This window comes from Littorina saxatilis, linkage group LG5 (assembly GCF_037325665.1).
Source record: "Littorina saxatilis isolate snail1 linkage group LG5, US_GU_Lsax_2.0, whole genome shotgun sequence".
Lineage (NCBI taxonomy): Eukaryota > Metazoa > Mollusca > Gastropoda > Littorinimorpha > Littorinidae > Littorina > Littorina saxatilis.
Genome location: NC_090249.1, coordinates 54,935,640 through 54,959,820, shown reverse-complemented (window position 1 = coordinate 54,959,820; position 24,181 = coordinate 54,935,640). Strand labels below are relative to the sequence as shown.

General features: G+C 40.4%; 1 protein-coding gene across 2 annotated transcripts; it reads right to left on the bottom strand.

Annotated features, from left to right (window-relative positions):
• Window positions 1-1,322: 1,322 nt before the first annotated feature.
• LOC138967456 (spindle and centriole-associated protein 1-like) lies at window positions 1,323-24,119 on the bottom strand. 2 transcript variants are annotated; one of them, XM_070340006.1, is made up of 18 exons: window positions 23,873-24,119; window positions 19,402-19,505; window positions 18,868-18,915; window positions 17,949-18,015; window positions 17,268-17,353; window positions 16,833-16,904; window positions 16,469-16,518; window positions 15,253-15,716; window positions 14,451-14,623; window positions 13,793-13,942; window positions 12,754-12,846; window positions 9,935-10,027; window positions 9,159-9,237; window positions 7,920-8,057; window positions 7,213-7,487; window positions 5,897-6,169; window positions 3,711-3,797; window positions 1,323-3,236 (listed from the first exon to the last, which is right to left on the bottom strand). In XM_070340006.1, the coding sequence occupies exons 2-18, from the start codon at window positions 19,468-19,470 to the stop codon at window positions 3,147-3,149; spliced, it is 2,307 nt and encodes a 768-aa protein (XP_070196107.1). In that variant the 5' UTR covers window positions 19,471-19,505; window positions 23,873-24,119; the 3' UTR covers window positions 1,323-3,146. The 2 variants fall into 2 exon arrangements, with proteins under 2 accessions (XP_070196107.1, XP_070196108.1); XM_070340007.1 differs by having other exon boundaries at window positions 24,002-24,119.
• Window positions 24,120-24,181: the final 62 nt, after the last annotated feature.

The window sequence follows — 24,181 nt, the reverse complement described above, 5'->3', positions numbered from 1 at the left end:
AAATACAATATTTAGTCAAGTAGCTGTCGAACTCACAGAATGAAACTGAACGCAATGCCATTTTACTCGTAGCATCGTCAGGCCACCGCTCATGGCAAAGGCAGTAAAATTGACAAGAAGAGCGGGGTAGTAGTTGCGCTAAGAAGGATAGCACGCTTTTCTGTACCTCTCTTTGTTTTAACTTTCTGAGCGTGTTTTTAATCCAAACATATCATATCTATATGTTTTTGGAATCAGGAACCGACAAGGAATAAGATGAAAGTGTTTTTAAATTGATTTGGACAATTTAATTTTGATAATAATTTTTATATATTTAATTTTCAGAGCTTGTTTTTAATCCGAATATAACATATTTATATGTTTTTGGAATCAGCAAATGATGGAGAATAAGATAAACGTAAATTTGGATCGTTTTATAAATTTTTATTTTTTTTTACAATTTTCCGATTTTTAATGACCAAAGTCATTAATTTTTAAGCCACCAAGCTGAAATACAATACCGAACCCCGGGCTTCGTCGAAGATTACTTGACCAAAATTTGAACCAATTTGGTTGAAAAATGAGGGCGTGACAGTGCCGCCTCAACTTTCACGAAAAGCCGGATATGACGTCATCAAAGACATTTATCAAAAAAATGAAAAAAACGTTCGGGGATTTCATACCCAGGAACTCTCATGTCAAATTTCATAAAGATCGGTCCAGTAGTTTAGTCTGAATCGCTCTACACACACACACACACACACACACACACACACACACACACGCACGCACGCACACACGCACGCACATACACCACGACCCTCGTTTCGATTCCCCCTCGATGTTAAAATATTTAGTCAAAACTTGAATATAAAAAGGTCCTCCTCAGCAAGAATTAGAAGCGATAGTGTTTTTTTGGATTACAGTGGAACCCCCCTGTTAAGATCCCCCAATTTCAGACTCCCTCCCTTTTAAGACCCTGTTTCCTCAGACTTTTTGTTTATAACCTCTGTAAATTTACCCCCATTTTAAGACTCCCTTATTTTTAAGACCTGATTTTCTCAGATTTTTGGAGGTCGTTAAAGGGAGGTTCCACTGTACATGAATTCTCAAGCAAAAACTCTGAATAGTTTAAACTATATAGAAGCTTTTGTGAGGCTCTGGGTCATCCATGACCCAGCAAGCATGTGAAGGTTATTAGAAAAAATTAGGAACATTATTGTTGCCCAAAGAACCTGGGGTGTTGCTGAATGAAGCTTTCGTGTACCCGAGGCATGATCAAATGCACAGTTGCGTTTTTTTCCCACAAGTAATTAATAATATTTTGAGGCAGGTGTTGTGTGCTTAGTAAATGCTGGGCAGTTACTTGCCCTAAAGTGTTTGATTGGAAATATTTGTAACATATTTATGTTCAGCTGGCATAAGAATTTGTGTAAACTCAATGAACACGGGTTAAATATGCTTTTTGTCCTTCATCTTGAGTTCAAATATTTACTGCAGCTTCTCCTATTATGGACCATCAATTGATTTGATGCAACACACACACACACACACCCTTCTTCATGTGTCCATAATAAGTTCAAACATTCTGGATAGGTGTTGGAGTTGTTTCATACATTTTTTTTTTCCAAACTTGACTGATGATATACACATGAAAAATATTAGCATAATGTCACGATCACTTAATTTCAATTTGCACATATAAATACACAGAAACCCATTAAACATTTACAGGTGTATTTTGTTTGAAACTATATATTAAATATGAAGAACACAAAAGTTTTGTCAAAACTTCTTGATTTATCACAAATAATGCTATATTTTAAAGCGAGATAATCCAGCATACAGGAGGAGACCAAAACAAAAAGAGGTAAAGAAATGAAAACATGGACTGTTAATTATGGGCACCATTCATGAATAAGGACACATTTTCCAGTAGGAGTCATAATGAAACATTGAATAACCAAAAAAACTGAAGGTATCACTATGAATTTACATGTATGAGAAAAACGTTCAACAAACTCTTACACTCTCTTCCATGTAAAAAGTTAGGGATTAGTCAACAGTCAGCACAAAACTGGTTAATTTGAACAAACCATCATAAAATCAAATAGTAATTTTATAATCAATGGGTCATTTCAGTCATTTTTTGAAAGGCACGCGGACAATTCAATTGGTTGCCTGCCAGTGCCAGTCAAAGCAACAGTCATTTCAAATTCTCATGCGTCAGTAACCAGTACATGTGTAGTGCCATGAAATGTTCCCTTTTACTGCTTGAAAACGGCAGCAATTAAACAAGTTACACAAAACTGATCTGCAGGGTAGGGGCTATAAATGCAAAATGCAAAGCACTTCCATAACTGTAAACCAACAGAATAATATGTTGAATAATTATGTTCTGACACAGCGTTTGCATCTTTTGTGATCTTATCATCTTGTAACCCAGTCCAGGTCCATAAGAAAGACCAATGCAGAGCACATGACTGAGCACAACACACTGTAATACCTGATGTGGCAATTAACTTCAAAACAGCTATATACTTTAACATTTACATTAAACTGACATGAGCAGTAGGAACCACATTCTTCTTCTTCTTCTTCTTCTTCTTCTGCGTTCGTGGGCTGAAACTCCCACGCACACTCGTGTTTTGCACGAGTGGAAGTTTACGTGTATGACCGTTTTTACCCCGCCATTTTGGCAGCCATACGACGCTTTCGGAGGAAGCATGCTGGGTATTTTCTTGTTTCTATAACCCACCGAACTCTGACATGGATTACAGGATCTTTTTCGTGCGCACTTGGTCTTGTGCTTGCGTGTACACACGGGGGTGTTCGGACACCGAGGAGAGTCTGCACACAAAGTTGACTCTGAGAAATAAATCTCTCGCCGAACGTGGGGACGAACTCACGCTGACAGCGGCCAACTGGATACAAATCCAGCGCGCTACCGACTGATATACATCCCCGCCCGGAACCACATTCATTTTATAACTAAAAATCCCTGTGCAATCTGTAAATCAGCATCATAAAATGTTGAATATGTTCAGACACTGTGTGGCCTTATCATCTTATAACAGTCCATGTTCATAAATAAGAAGGTTGCTGGTCCGTATCACTGATTGGAACGCATTGTAATACTTTGTAGTTCAGTCAGTGAAGGCGTTGTACTAAACAGAGCTGTTGAAGCTGCCAGCAGAGACTTCCAGATCAACTGTTGGCATGGCAACCTTAATTTCCCTTGACATGCTGACCAGTCGCTGAAATGAATAGAGGTTTTGTTATTTAACAAGGAATGTAATGACACATGCACTGCGTGTTATTATTAACAATCACAAGTTTTGTCTACTCTTAAAAAACACAAATGAGAAAATGCACCCTAAACCAACATTAGTGAATGCTGAATCATTCTGTGCATCTATTCGAATCCAAAGGGACAGATCTTCTGCTATATTTGTGCAATTCAAGTCAGGATATGTATGCTGCACAGTGTATCCTGCTGTACCTTATAGATCAAAGTAATAATTCTTTACAGAAAATGAATTGAACACAGCACTGACAACAACAACATCACAACAAAACAAACAAAAGATTGACTTCTACGTCCTCAGTAAGCAAGCAGATTAATTTCAACCCCGCACCTCCCCCCCCCCCCCCCTCCCCCAGTCATTACAAACTAGACCCAAAAGTAAGAAAGACATCTTCAGTAAAGTCATCATACAAGAAATACCAACTTGTGCAGGGTCGCGCTGTTCGAAGTGTTCTGAGCGAAGAGAGATGGGTGAGATTGGTGGGGACACGGTGCCGGGCATTGTCCCTTGCTGCAAAACGCAAACGCTAAATTTCACATTTTATTACATTTGCTTTAACAAAGTGCAGAAAGTCAGCATTATTTCGACACTAAAGTGAATGATTTCAAGAGAAAACTACATTGCACATATAAATATAGAGATAACAAGTCGCGTAAGGCGAAATTACAACATTTTGTCAAGCTGTCGAACTAACAGAATGAAACTGAACTCACTGCATTTTTACAGCAAGAGCGTATACTCGTAGCATCGTCAGTCCACCGCTCGATGCAAAGGCAGTGAAATTGACAAGAAGAGCGGGGTAGTAGTTGCACTGAGAAGGATAGCACGCTTTTCTTTATCTCTATTCTTTTTAACTTTCTGAGCGTGTTTTTAATCCAAACATATCACATCTATATGTTTTTGGAATCAGGAACCCACAAGGAATAAGATGAAATTGTTTTTAAATCGATTTCGGAAATTTTATTTTAATAATAATTTTTATATTTTTAATTTTCAGAGCTTGTTTTTAATCCGAATATAACATATTTATATGTTTTTGGAATCAGAAAATGATGAAGAATAAGATGAACGTAAATTTGGATCGTTTTAAAAACAAATTATTTATTTTACAATTTTCAGATTTTTATTTAAGCCACCAAGCTGAACTGCAATACCGAAGTCCGGCCTTCGTCGAAGATTGCTTGGCCAAAATTTCAATCAATTTGATTGAAAAATGAGGGTGTGACAGTGCCGCCTCAACTTTTACAAAAAGCCGGATATGACGTCATCAAAGGTATTTATCGAAAAAAAGAAAAAAACGTCCGGGGATATCATTCCCAGGAACTCTCATGTCAAATTTCATAAAGATCGGTCCAGTAGTTTGGTCTGAATCGCTCTACACACACACACGCACAGACAGACACACACACACACATACACCACGACCCTCGTCTCGATTCCCCCTCTACGTTAAAACATTTAGTCAAAACTTGACTAAATGTAAAAAGTTACTCCTTTCAAATCATTTGAGTGTCGACACAGACTGCAACTCACTCTGAATTAGTAACATCATTAGGTCACCATGTCAAAATAAGAATCTCTGCATCCTGCCCCTCCTCCACAACGCGAGATCCTTCCCTGTCTCCCATGCCAAACACCCACACTTTCCTCACCATTCAAACCCAACTCATTTCCTGTACAACGCGAGATCCCGCCCTGTCTTCCATGCCAAACACCCACACTTTCCACACAATTCAAGCCCAACTCATTACCTGTACAACGTGAGATCCCGCCCTGTCTTCCATGCCAAACACCCACACTTTCCACACAATTCAAGCCCAACTCATTACCTGTACAACGTGAGATCCCGCCCTCTCTACCATGCTAAACACCCACACTTTCCACACAATTCAAGCCCAACTCATTACCTGTACAACGTGAGATCCTGCCCTCTCTACCATGCTAAACACCCACACTTTCCACACAATTCAAGCCCAACTCATTACCTGTACAACGTGAGATCCCGCCCTCTCTACCATGCTAAACACCCACACTTTCCACACAATTCAAGCCCAACTCATTACCTGTACAACGTGAGATCCTGCCCTCTCTACCATGCTAAACACCCACACTTTCCACACCATTCAAGCCCAACTCATTACCTGTACAACGTGAGATCCCGCCCTCTCTACCATGCTAAACACCCACACTTTCCACACCATTCAAGCCCAACTCATTACCTGTACAACGTGAGATCCCGCCCTGTCTCCCATGCCAAACACCCACACTTTCCACAACATTCAAGCCCAACTCATTACCGGTACAACGCGAGATCACGCCCTCTCTACCATGCTAAACACCCACACTTTCCACACCATTCAAGCCCAACTCATTACCGGTACAACGTGAGATCCCGCCCTCTCTACCATGCCAAACACACACACTTTCCACACCATTCAAGCCCAACTCATTACTTGTACAACGTGAGATCCTGCCCTCTCTACCATGCCAAACACACACACTTTCCACACCATTCAAGCCCAACTCATTACTTGTACAACGCGAGATCCCGCCCTCTCTACCATGCCAAACACACACACTTTCCACACCATTCAAGCCCAACTCATTACCTGTACCACGCGAGATCCCGCCCTGTCTCCAACAACGGCTCCGTCATCTTGCAGTTGCTGCAGCTGGTCGTGCTGGCGTTTCTGCTGCTCCAGCAGACTCTGTAGCCGTAGCTGGGCCTCCGCGTGCTGGCGGTTGAGCTCCGCTATCTGGGACTCCATGGCTCTGGTGCCTTCCACAGTGGCTGCGGTAGAAGTGGTGGTGGTGATGGTGTTGTTGTAGCCTGCTGCTCCGCCGGAGACTAAAGAGTTGGTGCGGGATGGGTGAGACTGGGACTGTAAGGACAAAGACGATAACTGATTAACAAAAAAACGTCCTCTAAATGTTAAGAAGAAAAAAAAGAAAAAGAAAATTAAATAATGTGCACAGCAGTACCACCTCACTTCATGTGGTTGCATCCTGCTCTTAAACAGGTATATCCAGCAAATAACCTGAACAGGAAAAGTATCTAGAGCACTGACATGGATAGTGTTGACACAAGATTTATGAGCATTTGAAAAGGCGCTAAAGTGTTCTTTTACATTGGTAAGTGCATGGCATATTGCAAAAATAATGTGGCTCATTGTTTTGTCTTGATGCAGCGCCTTTGCACTTAATGACTTATCATCCGTTCCTGAAATTAATGCATCACGAAAAATCTAAGGACCAACATTAGGGTCTGTGTCATGAAGCATCTAATGGTCTTGCACAAGCAAAAGTACCAAAAGTACTAAAAGACACTGATTTGTCTTAGGATAAAACATACATCAGCTGACCTCACCAATCCACACAACGAAAGGCGGAAAGGCATGAAAGCAAAAAGCTTCACAAAGCAAAAAAAAGAACCACAGTAGGTTATATTTGACACAAGCAATTAGAACTTTCAACATCAGACTTCTTCTTCTTCTTCTGCGTTCGTGGGCTGAAACTCCCACGTACATTCGTGTGTTTTTTTGCACGAGTTGAATTTTACGTGCATGACCGTTTTTTACCCTGCCATTTAGGCAGCCATACGCCGTTTTCGGAGGAAGCATGCTGGGTATTTTTGTGTTTCTATAACCCACCGAACTCTGGCATGGATTACAGGATCTTTTTCGTGCCCACTTGGTCTTGTGCTTGCGTGTACACACGGGGGTGTTCGGACACCGAGGAGAGTCTGCACACAAAGTTGACTCTGAGAAATAAATCTCTCGCCGAACGTGGGGACGAACTCACGCTGACAGCGGCCAACTGGATACAAATCCAGCGCGCTACCGACTGAGCTACATCCCCGCCCAGGGGGGTTAAAAGGGGGGTTCCACTGTATGTAAAATATGCAACAAAAACAACATTGCAGAACCTGAGAGAGGGGACCAGCAGCCTGCGATCCTGACAGAGGTACTCCGAGGTTACTCTGTATCAATGGAATTGGTCGCGGCACATTGACAGTGGCCATAACGGGCAAAGTCTGTGTCAAACGAGGGGGATCGGGGCGGCCCGAAGAGGTAGAAGACACAGAGGCGGCCATGGATGTTTGCGCTTTGGATGCTGCTACTGAATGTTGCCGAGACTGATGTTGTGGAGGGTCGGCGTCTGCAAGTAAGCTGGGGATGTCCACCAGGGATGTTTGACGCTCTGTAATATCACACACAGGTAAGATCAATTGTAAATTCATACTAGTCAACTGTTGGAGGACTACAGACCAACAATGGCATTTGACATGATCCAACATTGTTGCAGGATTTGATGTTATGAAGGCTGCAAAAAGTTTTGCTAGTCAAAATATCATCAAGCTTTTAAACTTCACGCCTCTGAAGGATTTTCTCCCAGCTGACTTATTTGCTGTAATGCATGTTATGGTAAGCACAAGTGTTTAATAGGCAGGGTGTGGGCTAACACATTGGCTTTGCTGCTCTTTAAGCTTCAAAAACAACCTGTTTTACAATCATTCGTGTGATAGAAACTGAGGCAAACACTAACCAAGGTAACTTTTCTGGTGAAACCGACTGTGCCATTGTATATATTCAATAATGAAAGAAAAACAAACACTGAGACTGCAATACTGACTTGGTTTCTGAGCTTCCAATTTTTCCTCGTCTGTGACTCGAGTTTTGCGAACAACAGGGGTGAGAAGCACTGCAGCAGCCGAAGGTTGTGTCATGCGTTCAGGAAGTTCACTGTAGTTCTCATCACCATCATCACCACCTGAACAATCCGCAAACACTCAATAAGAAATGCCTCCGTATAAAGTAGCATTGTTTCCAGCTTCAAAGGACATTGATAGAAAATATGTATAGAAACAAGAGGCGAAGCCTTCAAGGCTCACGTAAGAAATCGACAAACAGTAACACAAACTCAATCACTTCGTCACACATACACACCCACACACACACACACACACACAGTAAGCGGCATAGGTGACACTGTGCAAGAAAGCGAGACACTAGATCTAGATCTGAATGGCCGATTTCGAAGAAAAAACTAGTCTCGGCCCGCTCATAATAACAATGACCGAGACTTTCAGTAATTCCTTCGCGTGACGTCTAACCCTCTTACGTCATAATGTGACGTCTTCAAATGTTGTGACGTCTTCAAATGTTAAAGTTTCTACCACAGACATACATACATACATACATACATACGCACGCACGCACACACGCACGCACGCACAGACAGACAAAAGTTAGCATCGCATAGGCTACACTTACGTGAGCCAAATATGGGTTACTATAAGCTTATAGCTTATTATATATTATATCCATAATTTGTTGAATAAAAATTAAAACACTGTTTAAACCAAATACGTATAGGTACAAATGTCCTAGCGACAAAGAAATTGTTCAGCAAGAAGACCTACATGTCAAAATTATTGGACAGTCGACCAACCAGGGGTCAGAACAATGCGTCAGATCAAAAAAGTATACATCAGTGACTGAAGAACGAGGCCTGGGAACAACATTGTGAAGTAACCAAGCAGAATTCTTCTCAAAATGCTTACTTTCGGCAACAAACAAGCAAACTCTTTACCTCAACATTTCTACCTGAACAATGTGGTGACTCTTGAATGAAACATGTATGTAACATACAGAGAATGGACGAATTCCAAAAATAATTCCGTTGGGTTTGTATGGGATGTGGGAGAGTGACCTTATCTTGCAAAACCTCCGACAAACAAAGGATGGACCAATCACTAGCAAGAAAAGGTCACTCTTCCACAACACCTACAAACCCGAAGGAGTTATTTCCAAAAATGGTCTATCGCATACAAATTAAGAAGTGATTCACACATTTACAGTTTATACATACCAGCAGAGGCAGCTTTGCCAGGTGTAGAGTGTCGGGAACCTTGTGTAGACTGCTGGTGCTTCAGTTCCAAGACTTGTGCCTGCCAACAGAAGGACAATAATCAACACCATTCCCATTTCAGCATCACTGATTTGTTGTACAGTGGAACCCCTTAATAAGACACTCCCCCCACCCCCCCCCCCCCCCCAATTTAAGACTCCCTCCCTTTTAAGACCTTGTTTTCTCAGACTTTCTGTTCATAACCTCTGTAAATTTACCCCTATTTTAAGACTCCCTCCTTTTTAAGACCTGATTTTCTCAGACTTTGGGAGGTCTTAAAAGGGGGGTTCCACTGTCTAACCCACAACACAATTGTTACTCATGAAAGTTTGAATATGTCAAAACAATAAAATACAGTGATACTGAAACAGATCTAAGCGCTGACAAATTTCTTATGTTTGAACGGAAAATGCTGCCTTCTGAAGACCTAAAAATCCGTTCATTGTGTCTTTTCTGAATTTAATATATGTACTGACAGGTAGTATATTTTCTTCTCAAAACACTAAAATGCAAGATACTCTGGAGTAGATCGAGAAATAAACAACACACAGGCCTGGGAATGAGTAAAAGTGCTTTGGGAGTACTGACGGGAACATTTTGCGTTTTAAGCATTTTTAAGGGCACACGGAGGCTCTTTTCTTACACAATTAGAAAAGGACTTTGTCGTATTTACGACGAAAGGTGTATCATTCCCAGGCCTGAACATAATTAACAGCGATGAGAAAATCAATGCTCACCTGCAAAAGAGCCATTTCTCCCTGCACCTGCTGGCGATAGTTGTGAAACTCTGAACCAAGTCGACCATACTCTTCCTGAGTCACAATCATTTCCTGCAAAGCATGCAGGTTTATGTCACTGACCAATATCATAATTTAAACAGATCTACAAGGCTAAAGAGGAGTTGTTGTTTTTGTCAGAAGAGCAGCTTACATCATACTAAGATACAATTCTCCAGAAACAAACAAAAAAACTCGACTCATCTTAACGATTGGCTTGATGAGTTGACATCAAAGTATGAACTGGATGTTTTGACCTGAAGGTGTTTTTTTCAGCAAATAAATATAGAGAATAAAAGGAAGAAATTGATAATAGAAGAGGATAGATAAGAAACTGTCACAGAAAAGTGATGTAGGAATGACTCAAAGAAAATAAAGGTCATATGATGTGAAAACAAAAGCAAAACCATTTTTCTCCCAAAACATTACCTCTGAAAGAATCCCTCAAGATTGCGTTTGCAGTACATTTAAAGATTCCTTAAAGGCATATGTACTCGATGACTATACACGCTAATTGCTTTACCAACAGCTGGAGACATGCTAAATTAAGTTCCCTGCAAAATATTGTGGTCTAGGACCCCTTCAATGTTGAGATATGTTAATTTTCATTTTGATCTGGATCGTCCTATTTATAGATTTGGCAACACATGTAACGTTGATGCAAGGGAGCTAACACCGCGGCTTTGTTGACATCCTCACTTTTTCAGAGGCTAGAACAAGCTGTAATGCATGTATTATGGTCCGCGCATGGTGACATATCGTCATTATATGGTCTTATGGTGCGTTTGACATCGATTATGGGCAAACTACACTTTGTAAACACGGGAGCGCGTACATATGCCTTTAAGCCATCCTGAAAATGCCATGGATCAACCAAGCCTTCTATTGCCTACTACAGACATGGGAACCCTTGTTTTGCACTAGAATATTCTCAAGCAAACTTGGGTGTATTTTCAAAAATATTAGCGTACTCCACACAGCATTTGAACATCCATGATTCAAACATGTTTTACACGCGTCCATCGCACTGTGTATTAAGTTTACCAATACGTTTAAAACAAATGCTTCTTTCAATGTTTACTGACAAAAACTTTAATCCTGTGTCAAAATATTGGATCAGCTTCGGGATGCGCTTGTGAAGAAAACAGAGTCTAGGAAATTTTCTTGTCGTATTTTTTCCCACTTACAGGCAAATCCCGATAAGACGAAATTGAAGGGACCGAATTGTTATTGTGTCCTATCCGAAATTTCGACTTGGTCATAGTACAGTGGAACCCCTCTCTAGCGACCTTGAAAATGTTGACAAAAATCGGTCCTTATGGAGGGGGGTCCTTACAGAGGGAGGGGGCGGGGCCACAAAGAAAGTCACCTCAGATTTTCTTAAAAAAAGAAAACAGAGAAGTTTGAGTTGCTGACGACCGTTTCCTCAAGCAAACTGCTTCGATTTCATGTTTGACATTGTCATGGTGTCCACCAGTTCTGGTGCATGTTTCAATGCAAAAAGAGTTAGTTTCTGAGCAAGCATTTCTTTACAGCAGTCCCTGCAATGATGAAGGCCCTCCGAGAAAGAGAGTGAAAAATCGGACACCGTTCTCAGCATCGCGTATCTGTGTGTAACCTCTTTCATTGACAAGATACTCTTGTTTCCCTGCAGCCTTGACCAGTGAGTCGGTTACCTAATCTGTGAACCCTTCAGTTGTGTTGCTTTGTCAAAAGTTAGACACAGTCAACTAGTTTTGCTCTGAGTGAACAGTGCAGCTGGCCTCAATTAGCCGGTGACACCTCTCTGGCCACAGCACCAAACAGAACAAGGCTGGGGGGGGGGGGGGGGGGGGAGAGAGAGGGGGGGGGGTAGCTGGCTAAACTCAGTGGGGTGTCCGGTGTCATTGAAGTCAGCAGGAAGAGCATTGGAGAGAAATAGAGAGGTGTACTCTTCCAAACAATTTCCAAGGATCAGTTGTCAGGGCTTAGGGTAGTCAGTGAGGGAGAGTGAGAGCGGTTTGTGTACAGTCCGACTGAAGAGTGAAAAGTCACTGCCACAAGATCGGCATGCAGTCAATAAAGCCAGACAAGAAGAATGATTATGACATGCGGCTCGATCCTGCTGGGTTTTTTTTTATTGAAACTGGTTCTCAACGCTTATTCTCACAAAGCATCTGCACACCTGCCTCTGCCTCTGTGCTGTGTTTGTGTGGCTGCTTTCGTATGATGTCAGTGCATGGTGAGTGCGTTCACTGCCTTGTCACCACTTCCCCACTTTTTTCAGAATGTTTTCTTGGAGTTGGATAATTCTCCTTACTCCTCGCCCCCTCCTTACTCCTCGCCCCCTCCTAACTTCAGTTCATACTTTATTGCGTGCCGACTGACCAGTCGGTGTGGCGTCCGTGTAGAGAAGAAGGGAATAAGGTTACACAATGCGCTAGTGTGAGAGGCCAAGTTTCGTGTTTCGAGTTGCTGTAGTAAATATAGAGTAAACTTCGTCTTTGGGACTGACTTTCTGTTGTGTGCTATCCGTCTTTCGACTTACGTAAGAGAAATTCCATTTCGAGCTCAGGGTACTTTGTACACATAGATAAAGAGGGATAATTCCGGACCAGAATTTCTTTGTGTGCTAAGCGAATTTTTGACTTAACCGTTTGTGAGTTAGCTGGATTTGCCTGTATTGTACTGCTCGTATTCTAGACAATCATGCGTACAAAATACAGGGAAATCGTATGGGTTCCCAGGTCTGCTATTACTACTAGACTTTTTATTCGGACACTATCAATATCACCACTTACCTGTGTGACAGAATCAATTGTAACGGTGAGTTGTTGAACGTCTTGCGCAAGCTGTTCTCTCACCATCATCTCTGCCTGCAGTCGCAGCTCAGTCTGCATGAATAAAAAAACCAATACGTCATCACATCAACACTCTTTCTTTAACACTTTCTACCCCACCTATGTCGACCAAGGTTTTTTTCAAAACCAGCTGTGCTGCAGCAGGTCACTCAGAATGGTAGTAACTGTGTAGTAACTGTGTATCAACACGCTGAAATGCAGGCGTTAGATGGACGTTACAGGAAGCGACTGAAGCTAACAAGTCTGAGCGGATATATCCGTACATGGTCAGATAGAGCCATATGAGTGGGTACGGATATATATCCGTACCTGGGAGACAATGAGTTAAACCACTCCAAACATTTGAAATAGCTCAAAACCAAAACTACTCTGTGTCTAATAAGAATTAACGGTGGAAGGATGTTTATTCCGAGGGTTCTACTATTGAAGCAGAAATACAAAAACAGATACACTGCTCACGTTTAATCAGAAAACCAGAAAGGTTAGTTGTTGGAACGTTTCATTTGTGACAAAATAAGACATTCACAAGTACAGTTTATTGACCCAATGGTCTTTCGACTGAACAGACAAACAAATATTTTCAGCTAATCTACAGCCTTTTTTTCAATTTCAAAATCAGCAACAATTGGTTGTAAGCATGCACCTCACAACAATAACCATATCCCTTGCCTTGGCATGCGAATAGTATCTCCACTTCAAATTATCTAATAGTATAAAAATGTGATGGAAAAGAAATCTGAGAGCTGGATAAAAAGTTAAGCTTGCAACAAAAACTTAAGATGTCATGGATTAAAATTCCAAAAAGAGATAAACTGCTAACATTCCAAAATTCTGAATAAAAAAACAGAGAGTTGTAGGCTATTGGAACATTTAATTATTAACAAACAAAACGTTATATTTACGTTAAACGTTAATAATTAAACGTTCCAATAACCTAAAATTCTAGTTTTTTGATTCATGGATTAAAGGCACGACTCACCTCTTTCATGTAATGTGTAAGCTTGGCGACAGCGGTGACCAGAGCAACAGTGTAGCCTGTGAATGACTCTGTGTTCTGAACATCAGAAGCTGAACGACGCCCCGTCCTCCGCTCAAAGTCTGCTATTTCTGCATGCAAGGTTCTCAGGACCTGCAGATGTATGGGAAAAACCAGTCAAGAAAAACTGTGAATAGAACTGAAGCTTAGTCCATAAACTTTTGACAACCGAGCCTTAACTTTCACACAATTATCATATAATACAAAATGGGAAAACACCAGCTGTAACAACACTAATATTATTAGTGTTCTGCAATGTTGCAGCTAAGTATGTCAATCTCCTGCACACAAAAAGTTGTGTGTACTTAATGGGGAAGAGTTGACACACACAATCCACATCAGGCAGGTAGACAAGGAACCAAAAGAAATGTTTCTTTGATGAAACTAATTTGACACTGACAGCTTGAAGAAAATAATTTAAAAAAAATTAGTGTAGCCAGATTCAGTGTTACAGATGTAACAACTGAGGTGGCAGACTGTTAATAAACTGTCAGATAAACAGACAGACCCATTATCCCAGCCCCTCCCCAATACTAAATTTCTTTCTTGTGTGTGGGAGATGGTGGGGGTGGCTGGATGTGTGTGGGGTAGAATATGTTACCTGTCTCATATCACCCATGTTCATAGCAGAAGACGTGTTAGCTGACGGCGATGCGTGGGGTTGAACTCTTCGCCTTGACTTGTTAACTTTTCCTGTGTCATTGAGCGCCGATTTGGTTGGTGTACGTCTGCTCCCACTACCTGATCTGTCAGAGGTCGGTGGTGTGTGTTGACCTGAAAGAAGATTACACTGTGGAAATTCGCAGGGGCCTAACATCCCAGGAACTACTATATTTCTGTTTCTGGCTGAACCTCTAGTATGTACTTACACACAGTATGGTTTGCTTAATTTCTTACAACTCTTTCAACTTAATAACCCTTAGCAATAGTCTCCTGTCCGTCCAGCCGACCTTCCCCTGACCTCGATGTTTGTTGCCCCCGCAAGGGGCACGGTACTCTCTAAGCACCCAAAACCTCAAAGAGAGATAACTGGTGGAAACCTTCCTATTGTAGTCTCCTGTCCGCCCAGCCGACCTTCCCCTTGACCCTGCTTGTGACCTCGATGTTTGATGCCCCCGCAAGGGGCACGGTACTCTGTAAGCACCCAAAACCTCAAAGAGATAACTGGCGGAAACCTTCCTATTGAAAAGTTGGTTCACTTCACCCCCTGCTATCAAAACTAATCAGATACAACTCCGGAGATGAAAGCTTTCCCCCAAAATTGACGTATGGCTGCCTAAATGGCCGGGTAAAAACAGTCATACACGTAAAAACCACTCATGCAAAAAACATGAGTGTATGTGGGAGTTTCAGTCCAACAAAGAAGAAGACCACACCCGAGATTATACAGCCCAGTGACTTACCTGGAAAAGATGCAAACTGTTCCCCTGGCAACTGGGTACTGTGGGCTGGGCCCTGGGCCTGCTGACCCCCAAGCAGCATGCTGCCCGCAACGTTCCCGCTGATGGTGCTTAGGGTGTGGTTGTTGTCCCTCACGCTGTTTCCTTGGTGACGATCCTGGGCCAGCAGGATCTGCTGTAGCTGCTGTAGTCGCTGGATGTCAGCCTGACTCACACCCACAGAGCCTCCGGTTGGAATGGCGTTGCTGTTGCTGTTTTCTTCCTCTTGTAGATATTGCTGATAGCTCTGCAGGTCCAGCCTGGACTGAAAGTTCATTGGTTCGGGCTGTTGACCTTCTTTGTCTTCCTCGGACTCATCCGCAGAGCTGCCAGAGAAATCGTTAAGCGCTGACTGGCTTACTATTGACTCGCTGAGCTTCTCTATCCGGGTTCGAATCTGGGGCGCTCTAGGTAGGCTAGTGTTTCCGCTACAAATAGAGCAATAGAAATTAAGAGTGAAATGCATCCATTTCTGATGTAAATGTACTGATATTCAGCACCTAAAACTGTTTAGAAATAAAAACTAAACACGGTCCAATACATGAATTCAGTGGAACCCCCTTTTAAGATTCCCAATTTAAGACTTCCTTCTTTGTAAGACCTGATTTTTTTCTCATTTTCCATGCATAACCCCTGTAAAGTAACATCCATTTCTTCTTCTTCTTCTGCGTTCGTGGGCTGAAACTCCCACGTACACTCGTGTTTTTTACACGAGTGGAATTTTACGTGTATGACCGTTTTTTGTCCCGCCATTTAAGGCAGCCATACGCCGTTTTCAGAGGAAGCATGCTGGATATTTTCGTGTTTCTATAACCCACCGAACTCTGACATGGATTACAGGATCTTTTTCGTGCGCACTTGGTCTTGTGCTTGCGTGTACACACGCGGGTGTTCGGACACCGAGGAGAATCTGCACACAAAGTTGACTCTGAGAAATAAATCTCTCGCCGAACGTGGGGACGAACTCACGCTGACAGCGGCCACCTGGATACAAATCCAGCGCGCTACCGACTGAGCTACATCCCCGCCCGACATCCATTTCAAGAATCCCTCCGTTTTAAGACCTGATTTTCTCAGATTTTGTAACAAAAATACACAGCAACTGGAGTTAGTCCCATCAAATTGTGGTGATTGATATTCAACACCAAAGCTATAGTATAAACTTTAATATTGTTCATACCTTTGTTGACTTCCTGGAGGTAATGTGACATTAGGATGACCTGTGAATTTCTGAAAACGAACATAAATATTGTAAAGGGTTAAAAGAATTAAACCTCCTCAAGAGTAAAATCAGTTACAAAGAAAAGTTGATCATGATAAAAATATTATTTCAGGGTAATAAAATACTTCCATATGGAGATATGCACCTAACTAACTCGGATGTATAAGTTATACAGTGTGAGCTTATTATGATACATTTTTCCTTTAAAAATATACTCATTGGAGTTCATGATTCGTTGCGGTAATGATCGCTGGCCTGCAGTGATCACCGACAAAATGTCTTTTTACCATAACCCTTTTTTAAAATGTTATTGTTCTCTTACCTTGGCATCATCACCAAAGAGGTCTTTTACCATCGCCAGCATGTGGTCTGTCTTAGACAGCACAGTATCCAACTGGAAAAGAAGACCACAGCACTAGTTATTTTCATTGTTTACTGCTGTATACAGTAGAGCATAAGCATGTATCATTTATCACATACAGAGAATACATTTGGTTACTGTTATGACAAAATCACCATCAGGAATCTCATTGGAACCAACAAGCGCATCTCAGTCAGAATGCACTGTTGTTTTGTAGAGTTCCACTTATCACAGATACTTCTTCTTCAGATGCATTCTTTTTAGCCACAAATTTTACAGCAAGGTGTGTATCACATCATAAAAAGTCAAATGAATGCCAGTGGAAAGCCTGTGCATCACTCTTTTTCACTCAAACAAACAGAAAACTCAAATTTCACAGAAATAGACAGAACTCGCCTGTTGCTGATCATGAAGTACCTCCTTCATGATGGCTACCTGACGTGCCTCCACATTGGTCAGGCCAGTACGCTGTTTCTGTTTTTCTGAAGCGCAAATCATGAAAAATTGTTAGATAACAACAGTATTGCAGGCCATATAAAATAGTAAGGAAAAGGCATTTACTTATATGGCAACTTTTTTTTTTTTTTTACCAGATCACTAGTTTTCTTTGGAGCTGAGAAAGAGAATGTGATGATATATATATATATATAAAACATCAGAAATATATATATACAACAAAATCAAGGAAAAGAAAAGCCAAACAAAGAATTTCAAGTGGCAGCTCAAATTTTCGACCTGTTGCCAGGCCTTCCTTATATATATATATATTATATATATATATATATCAGTGTGTTTTACATGATAACCCCCCAAAAGATGTTTTAGAATCTGTTACCAATATAAAGATTTATATGCCATTTACACAACATTGAGATAAACTAATTGAGCAACTAATTCAAAATGGCCAAAGAGCACAGTAAAAACAAGGGGTTGGGGCATGGCAAAATAAAAGTTGGGAATGGGGGAGGTTTGAGAGGAATAAAATCAATAATTAATAAAGAGAGAGAGGGGAGGAGCAGGAGGGGGAGAGAGAGGGAGAGAGATAGAGGGAGACGGGGGATATGTTCAAATACTTACCTTTCCTTATCTTTTCAAGCTTGACAGCAATATGATTTTTAGATTTATGTGATTCTCTTCTTGCTCTCTGGAATATATTGAACACATATATGCAAAAAGGTAAAGAATACAGCCAAAGGATACAAAATCAAAATTACATTTAATTCATTGCAGCTGTTGCTGAGTTCTGCCAGAAACTTAAAAGTCAGGCCAGTAAGTGAAATTCATGAATGTTCTTGTCTGTAATTGTAAAACACTGGTTGAACATTTCTGTTCTAAAACTTGTAGCAAACACCTGACCACCAAGTTGCACTTGCAAAAGGAATGTCTTTCGGCGTCGGCAAAGTGCAAACAAATTAAGTCATCTCTGTTCAACAGACTTGCCAAAAAAATGTTATGGTGGGGGAAAGGTGTTGCCTAGGGCTCCTGAAACTTCCCAAAATTGTATGGCCATTTTGCCCAGTTTGCCAAAGAAAATAAATGATAACAGCATAATTGCACACACGTGCACAGTACATGCACACCTTCTGAACTGGGCAGCATCAAGAGTGTCCAAACAACACTAACATCATCATACAAATGAAGTGGTGACGGCTAAGGCCTAAAAAAAAAATAGGTGTGGTTACGGTAACCCGACCTACCCTATTTTTAGGGGCCGATCCTATAACTTTTTATTACATTTGTCACAAAAACAAAAAAAAAACGAGTGCAAAAAACGCAATGAAAGCGAAAGCGCCCGTGTCGCACACTTATTTCCCTGTCAAGTAGGTTTAATTTGTACACATTAGAAAAAAAAGTAATAAAAAAAAAAAAGTGATTGCCTACCTACCTACCCTATTTTTTGGGGCTATGTTACCGTCACCACACCTTTTTTTTGGGGGGGCCTAATGGAAAACATTGCAAAAACACACACACACACACACACAGCGATTTCACTCACAACTTCATCTGGTGTAGCTCTGTAAGCATCCAGGTCACTCTGTGTGTCCTACAATGAAAACCATTGTACAAAGAACTGAAATAAGTTTGGTCTTGTATTTTATTTACCAATACCAGTATACTGTATAGGGAAGACTCACCACTGAAAAAATCTGAATCAGTGAAAGCAGGTCTACATAAAAATAATGACAAATTATTGCCCCTTTTCATAACTGCTTGTGGTAATGTACAACAAATCACACACACACACTGAAATACAGTTAACTGGTAGAACACACTCAGGACTATGCAGATTATAAGACACTGGTATAATTTCAGCCAGAAGAAAACATGGAAAGCAGTCAAGAAAAATTAATCCAAAAGAATTGTTCTTATAATATAAATTTGTATAACAATTCTTTTATGTACGATGCCTATGATGCCATCTACGTGCCAAATCAAGACACAACTTAGAATTTGTGATAAACCTATATTATATCTGATTTGTTGTCTACAGTCAACGCATTTTGTCTTCTTACACAGCTAAACTACTTACATCCCACTGTGGCCTTTTTCTCACAAATGCCTTCTTTTTGCGTGCCTGTCCCGCTCTCATAAATGACATGGTGCCTTTATTGACTGCCAATGCTTGGTGCAATACTGAAAGAGATCAAGTCACAAACATTAATAGAGCATTACATATCACATGAAATAAGAGGCCAAACCCACAGGCAAAAATACAAAACAAAAAACAGAAATAGTTGGGAAATAACCTGCCTAAAACTAAAGTGAAACTGCTTTTTATGAGAAAAAAAAGAAGAACAAGAGGCGAAGCCATCAAGGCTCACGTAAGAAATCGACAAACAGTAACACAAACTCAATCACTCCGTCACACATACACACACACACACACACACACACACACACACACACACACACACACACACACACACACACAGAGAAAGAGCATAGGTGAAACTGTGCAAGAAAGCGAGACACTAGATCTAGATCTGTCTGTCTGCATAACTTGTAGCCTACTTACAGGGACACGACTGCCAACTAGTCTCGGCCCGCTCAAAATAATAATGACCGAGACTTTCAGTACTTCCTTCGCATGACGTCTAACCCTCTTACGTCATAATGTGACGTCAATGTAATGTGACGTCTTCAAATGTTGTCAATGTAATGTGACGTCTTCAAATGTTAGAGTTTCTACCACAGACATACACACGCACGCACATACGCACATACGCACGCACGCACAGACAGACAAAGTTACGATCGCATAGGCTACACTTACGTGAGCCAAAAAAGAATATGTCACATATATGATACACTGTGATACACTGATCTAATCAAAGCAGATAAACGCTTTATGTTATGCATCCAGGCCTACTGCTGATAGTGAAACAATTGGAAGGGGTTTAACAATGATCTGGGGGGGGGGGGGGGGGGTCACAAGACACTAGTACTACTGTAGTTAAGTTACAGAACTTTGTAATCTTCACTATTCACAGTCATCAAAGGATAAATGTGAAATGAATTCTACAAAAGGTCGGCCAAACTCTGGTGCTGTCAATCAGACGAATGGGCACCTTTTGCCAATAAGAAAACAACACACAAAAGGATGTGTTCCTGAAGTAAATTCCCTAAATTACTGTACTAGCGAGGTCAACGGAAGTCAGTCAGCGGAAGTCTTACGTCGTCACCTATGTAAACATTGAATCTTTGACGCCTCTTAAAGACAACTTACAGATCGTAAAATAGTATATAATGTACCTCATTGGAGAGATTAGTTCTTTTATTTTCCGTTGATATGCCACATTACTCACTTAGATGACGAATTCGTGCCATTATTCTCCTCTGAAAAATCCTACCGAGCGGAAAATAGTTACTTTCGGTTCCGGCGACCTCGATTTGGGTGACGTTGCAAAATTGCCTCGATCATGTGGTTTAATGAACATAATGTATGCATATCATGTGACAAGGTTCCAAAAAATGGCTAAAGCTGACGGTGAGACTTGGTAACATTTTTTTTTATTTTTTTTAGAATTTCTGCGAGCTTCTCAAACTCAAGGGTCACTTTGGCGGTCAATATCGCTGGTTAGGTGAATATGGCCATTTTTGAGCGGGTGTCAATCGATAGTTAAGCCATTTATCTCTTATTTAAACCAGAAACTATGACAATATTTGCTTTCTCCTAGTGCCTCCATGGGTAGTTTTGACACAGGGGTGTTCGTGATCTGGCGCCATTGTTGAAGATCATAGAGTAGCCGCCCCTGATCACGTCTTCGTTACCGCCCCTCGTTACTTTCGATTTCTCTTGTAAGAAAAGTTAACTTAATTTTATCAACTATTATTGACAAACTTGGTGTTAAAATGTAAACATGTACTTGCTTGTTCATGAGTGATTGTGCAATTTCTCACTTGAGCCGGCTGAGGGAGTGTTAGTGAGAATAATTGGCTTGATAGTTCTAGCTACTTGGCCAGTTGGGGAAATTGCATGTTCATGTTGTTGTTTTTTAATATTATTTTTATTTTAAAATTTGTAAAGAGCTTATATTCAGTGATCGCGCTACTGCTAGATATCTTTCAAACCGGTATGACATCATGAGCTGACCACAATGCTCTCACGAAAATCAGTCAACCTGCCAATGCAACCAGTCAAAGGCAAACAATGACTAAATCAATGTTTCTCAATGCCATCGACACGCAGACGTTTTCTGTGGAATAAATTTGGGTTATTCCCCCCTGGTTGTCAAAAAAGTGTTGACGCGCAGAGCCGATGTCAAAATCACCGAGTGACTTGCTATGCCATCGTAGCATCATCAGGCGGTTGACGTACTAGGCCGTGAAGCACTTTCAGTTTCGGCCGTGAAGCAGTTTCAGTTTCAGTGTATGACAAGGGCCTTTTCTGACCTCTTGGAGGCAGAAACAACAGCAATGATCTTTGCTTCATGGTTAAGATAGTACTGACCTCAAATATATATGTGAGCAAAGAGCGGATCTGGTGTGCGTAGGTGATTTTTCAGTATAATCGCATGCCGGCTTTAGCATTCTTCATTTTTGACGTTTCGTTAACACGACCTTGTGACACCAAGCCTCATCAGTTTGTTTTCCATGAGACAATGGCACAATAAGCCATGCGAGTCTCTCTCTCTCTCTCTCTCTCTCTCTCTCTCTCTCTCTCTCTCTCTCTCTCTCTCTCTCTCTCTCTCTCTTACTGACCATGGATTCTTTATAAAGGATTTTTCTCTCCACTATTTCTTTTCCCCCCGGTCAAAATAATTAACAATCGGTACGTCTGACCGAGCACCCATTTTATTATCGGTATTGGCGAATCTCAATCGGTAAAATACCAGAAATTACCGGTAAACGCCATCTCGACTAAGCTTGTAAAAACAATAGTATGGCACATTTTTTTTAATGATATTTCTTAATTGTACCTATTTATTTATGTATTTATTTATTTATTTTGTTGTTGTAAATCACTAGTCCGCCAAAAGAAATGACAATCATTTTGTGACAATGTCTAAAGACTGACACACTGTCCACTTCTACTCAGTAGATTTGAGGCCTGCTGTAACCTTTGTATATATGACATGGATTACAGATTAAAGATGGAAAAGAAGTACACATAGTAAAAAAATAGATCTTTTTAGAAGATGTAAATGAAAGGAGTTTGTTTTACATAATTATTGCCCCTTTAATGCTACTATTATTGTTTTTATGGTGTGTTCTTTCTTGTGTGGATTTTTGCACTGTCACTGTTGGACTCATGTATGTGCCTTCTTTTTATGTGTACCTATACCTGCTTAGAATGAGACAGTGACATGTTGATGTCACACCACAAAATATGATTTGCATGCTGCATGTTTTCTTTCTCTTTTTATTTATATATTTATTAATTTTTAATTCCTTTTTTATTTCTTTGCTTTTAACATAGAAGCATTTTTTTCCCCAAGTTTAAAACAATGACATATTTTGTTTCAGAGAAAAATGCCCTGGGCATGATTTTAAAACAATGATTTAATCTGAATTTGCACTTTTCAAACTAACTCATAACTCATAACTCATAACATTTTATTGATCCAACAAAGGAAATTAAATTAGTCATCAGCACATATAGGTCATTAATTAATAACTATAAAAGAATAAAAGAAGAAAATTCATAAAACCCATGATATAAAAATACCCTTTTTTCTTGCACACCTGACACACCGACACACCGACACACCAATACACATGCATACATGCCTACATACATACCTACATACATACATACATACATACATACATACATACATACATACATACATACTATTGGTGTTGAGTAAAATTAATGTAGAGCTAGAGGTAAACTTGTGATTTACATTTCTTTGGGAATAACAGGCAATACAATTTATCCAGTGTGATTTTTTTCTCAATTTGTGATGTTCTAACTTTTAGTTTTAAAGAAATTAATTTTCTCCATTTCTAGATTCAATGGTATTGCATTAAAAGAAAAATACATCAATGTTTAGCAATAGCATGCTACTCAGTAGACATAATGATATTTTACGTATTGTCATTAGTACTTTGAACATTTTTTTATTTTTTTATCAAAATTATTGTGCCTTTTGTGTTTTAAAATGAATAGTACCGAAAGCTAAAGTTTGACCACACATTTCTTAAACAGTTACTCTATTCAAATCCATGTAGCTCGTTACCTAATTGACCTATGGAAATGTAATTGCTTCCACAATATTTGTCTTTAAAAGACCTTTCTAATGGTATATATAAAAGCTCACTTTGACCCCAGTCATTGGGTACAAGTAGTGTTTAAAACCGATTAATGCAGAGGGCTAACTTTTGACCCCACCCTACTTGACGGGTGCCGTTTTCAAATCTATGTAGCTCGTTACCTAATTGACCTATTTTAATTTAATTACTACCGTTGTCTTTGTCTTTAAAATACCTTTCCAATGATATATATATATGCCTATTTTGAAAAAAAATTAAAAATGGCCTGACCTAGCTAACTGTACCCTTTCACTGCTTCAGAATCAGACAGAGAAGGTCTTGCACAGACTTGTCTTTTCGTTGAAGTTTCGAGATCTCCTCAAGAAAATGTCATTGAAAGCTTATGATCCTGGTATGACTGGTGCTGCATTTACCAATATGTTCATCAGTCTAAATCCTGACGACTGGAAACTGCTTTTGGTGAAACTTCGAGGTTAGACTTGTTTTTGCAATTTTTTGGTTCGAGCTTACCGCTTCTGTCGGACCAGGGGAGGTAATAGCAAATTTGTGTTCGGTCTAACTTCCTCTACATGCGCAATGAATGTGTGCGTCGG

Bases quoted from the DNA above. Each gene is read 5' to 3' on its own strand.
- LOC138967456 (XM_070340006.1), bottom strand. From the start codon at position 19,470: ATGTCATTTATGAGAGCGGGACAGGCACGCAAAAAGAAGGCATTTGTG. The intron at 18,016-18,867 runs GTGAGTGAAATC...AATATATTCCAG, and splicing joins GAGCTACACCAGATGAAGTT to AGAGCAAGAAGAGAATCACA. The intron at 9,238-9,934 runs GTGAGCATTGAT...TTCTGTTGGCAG, and splicing joins GAGAAATGGCTCTTTTGCAG to GCACAAGTCTTGGAACTGAA.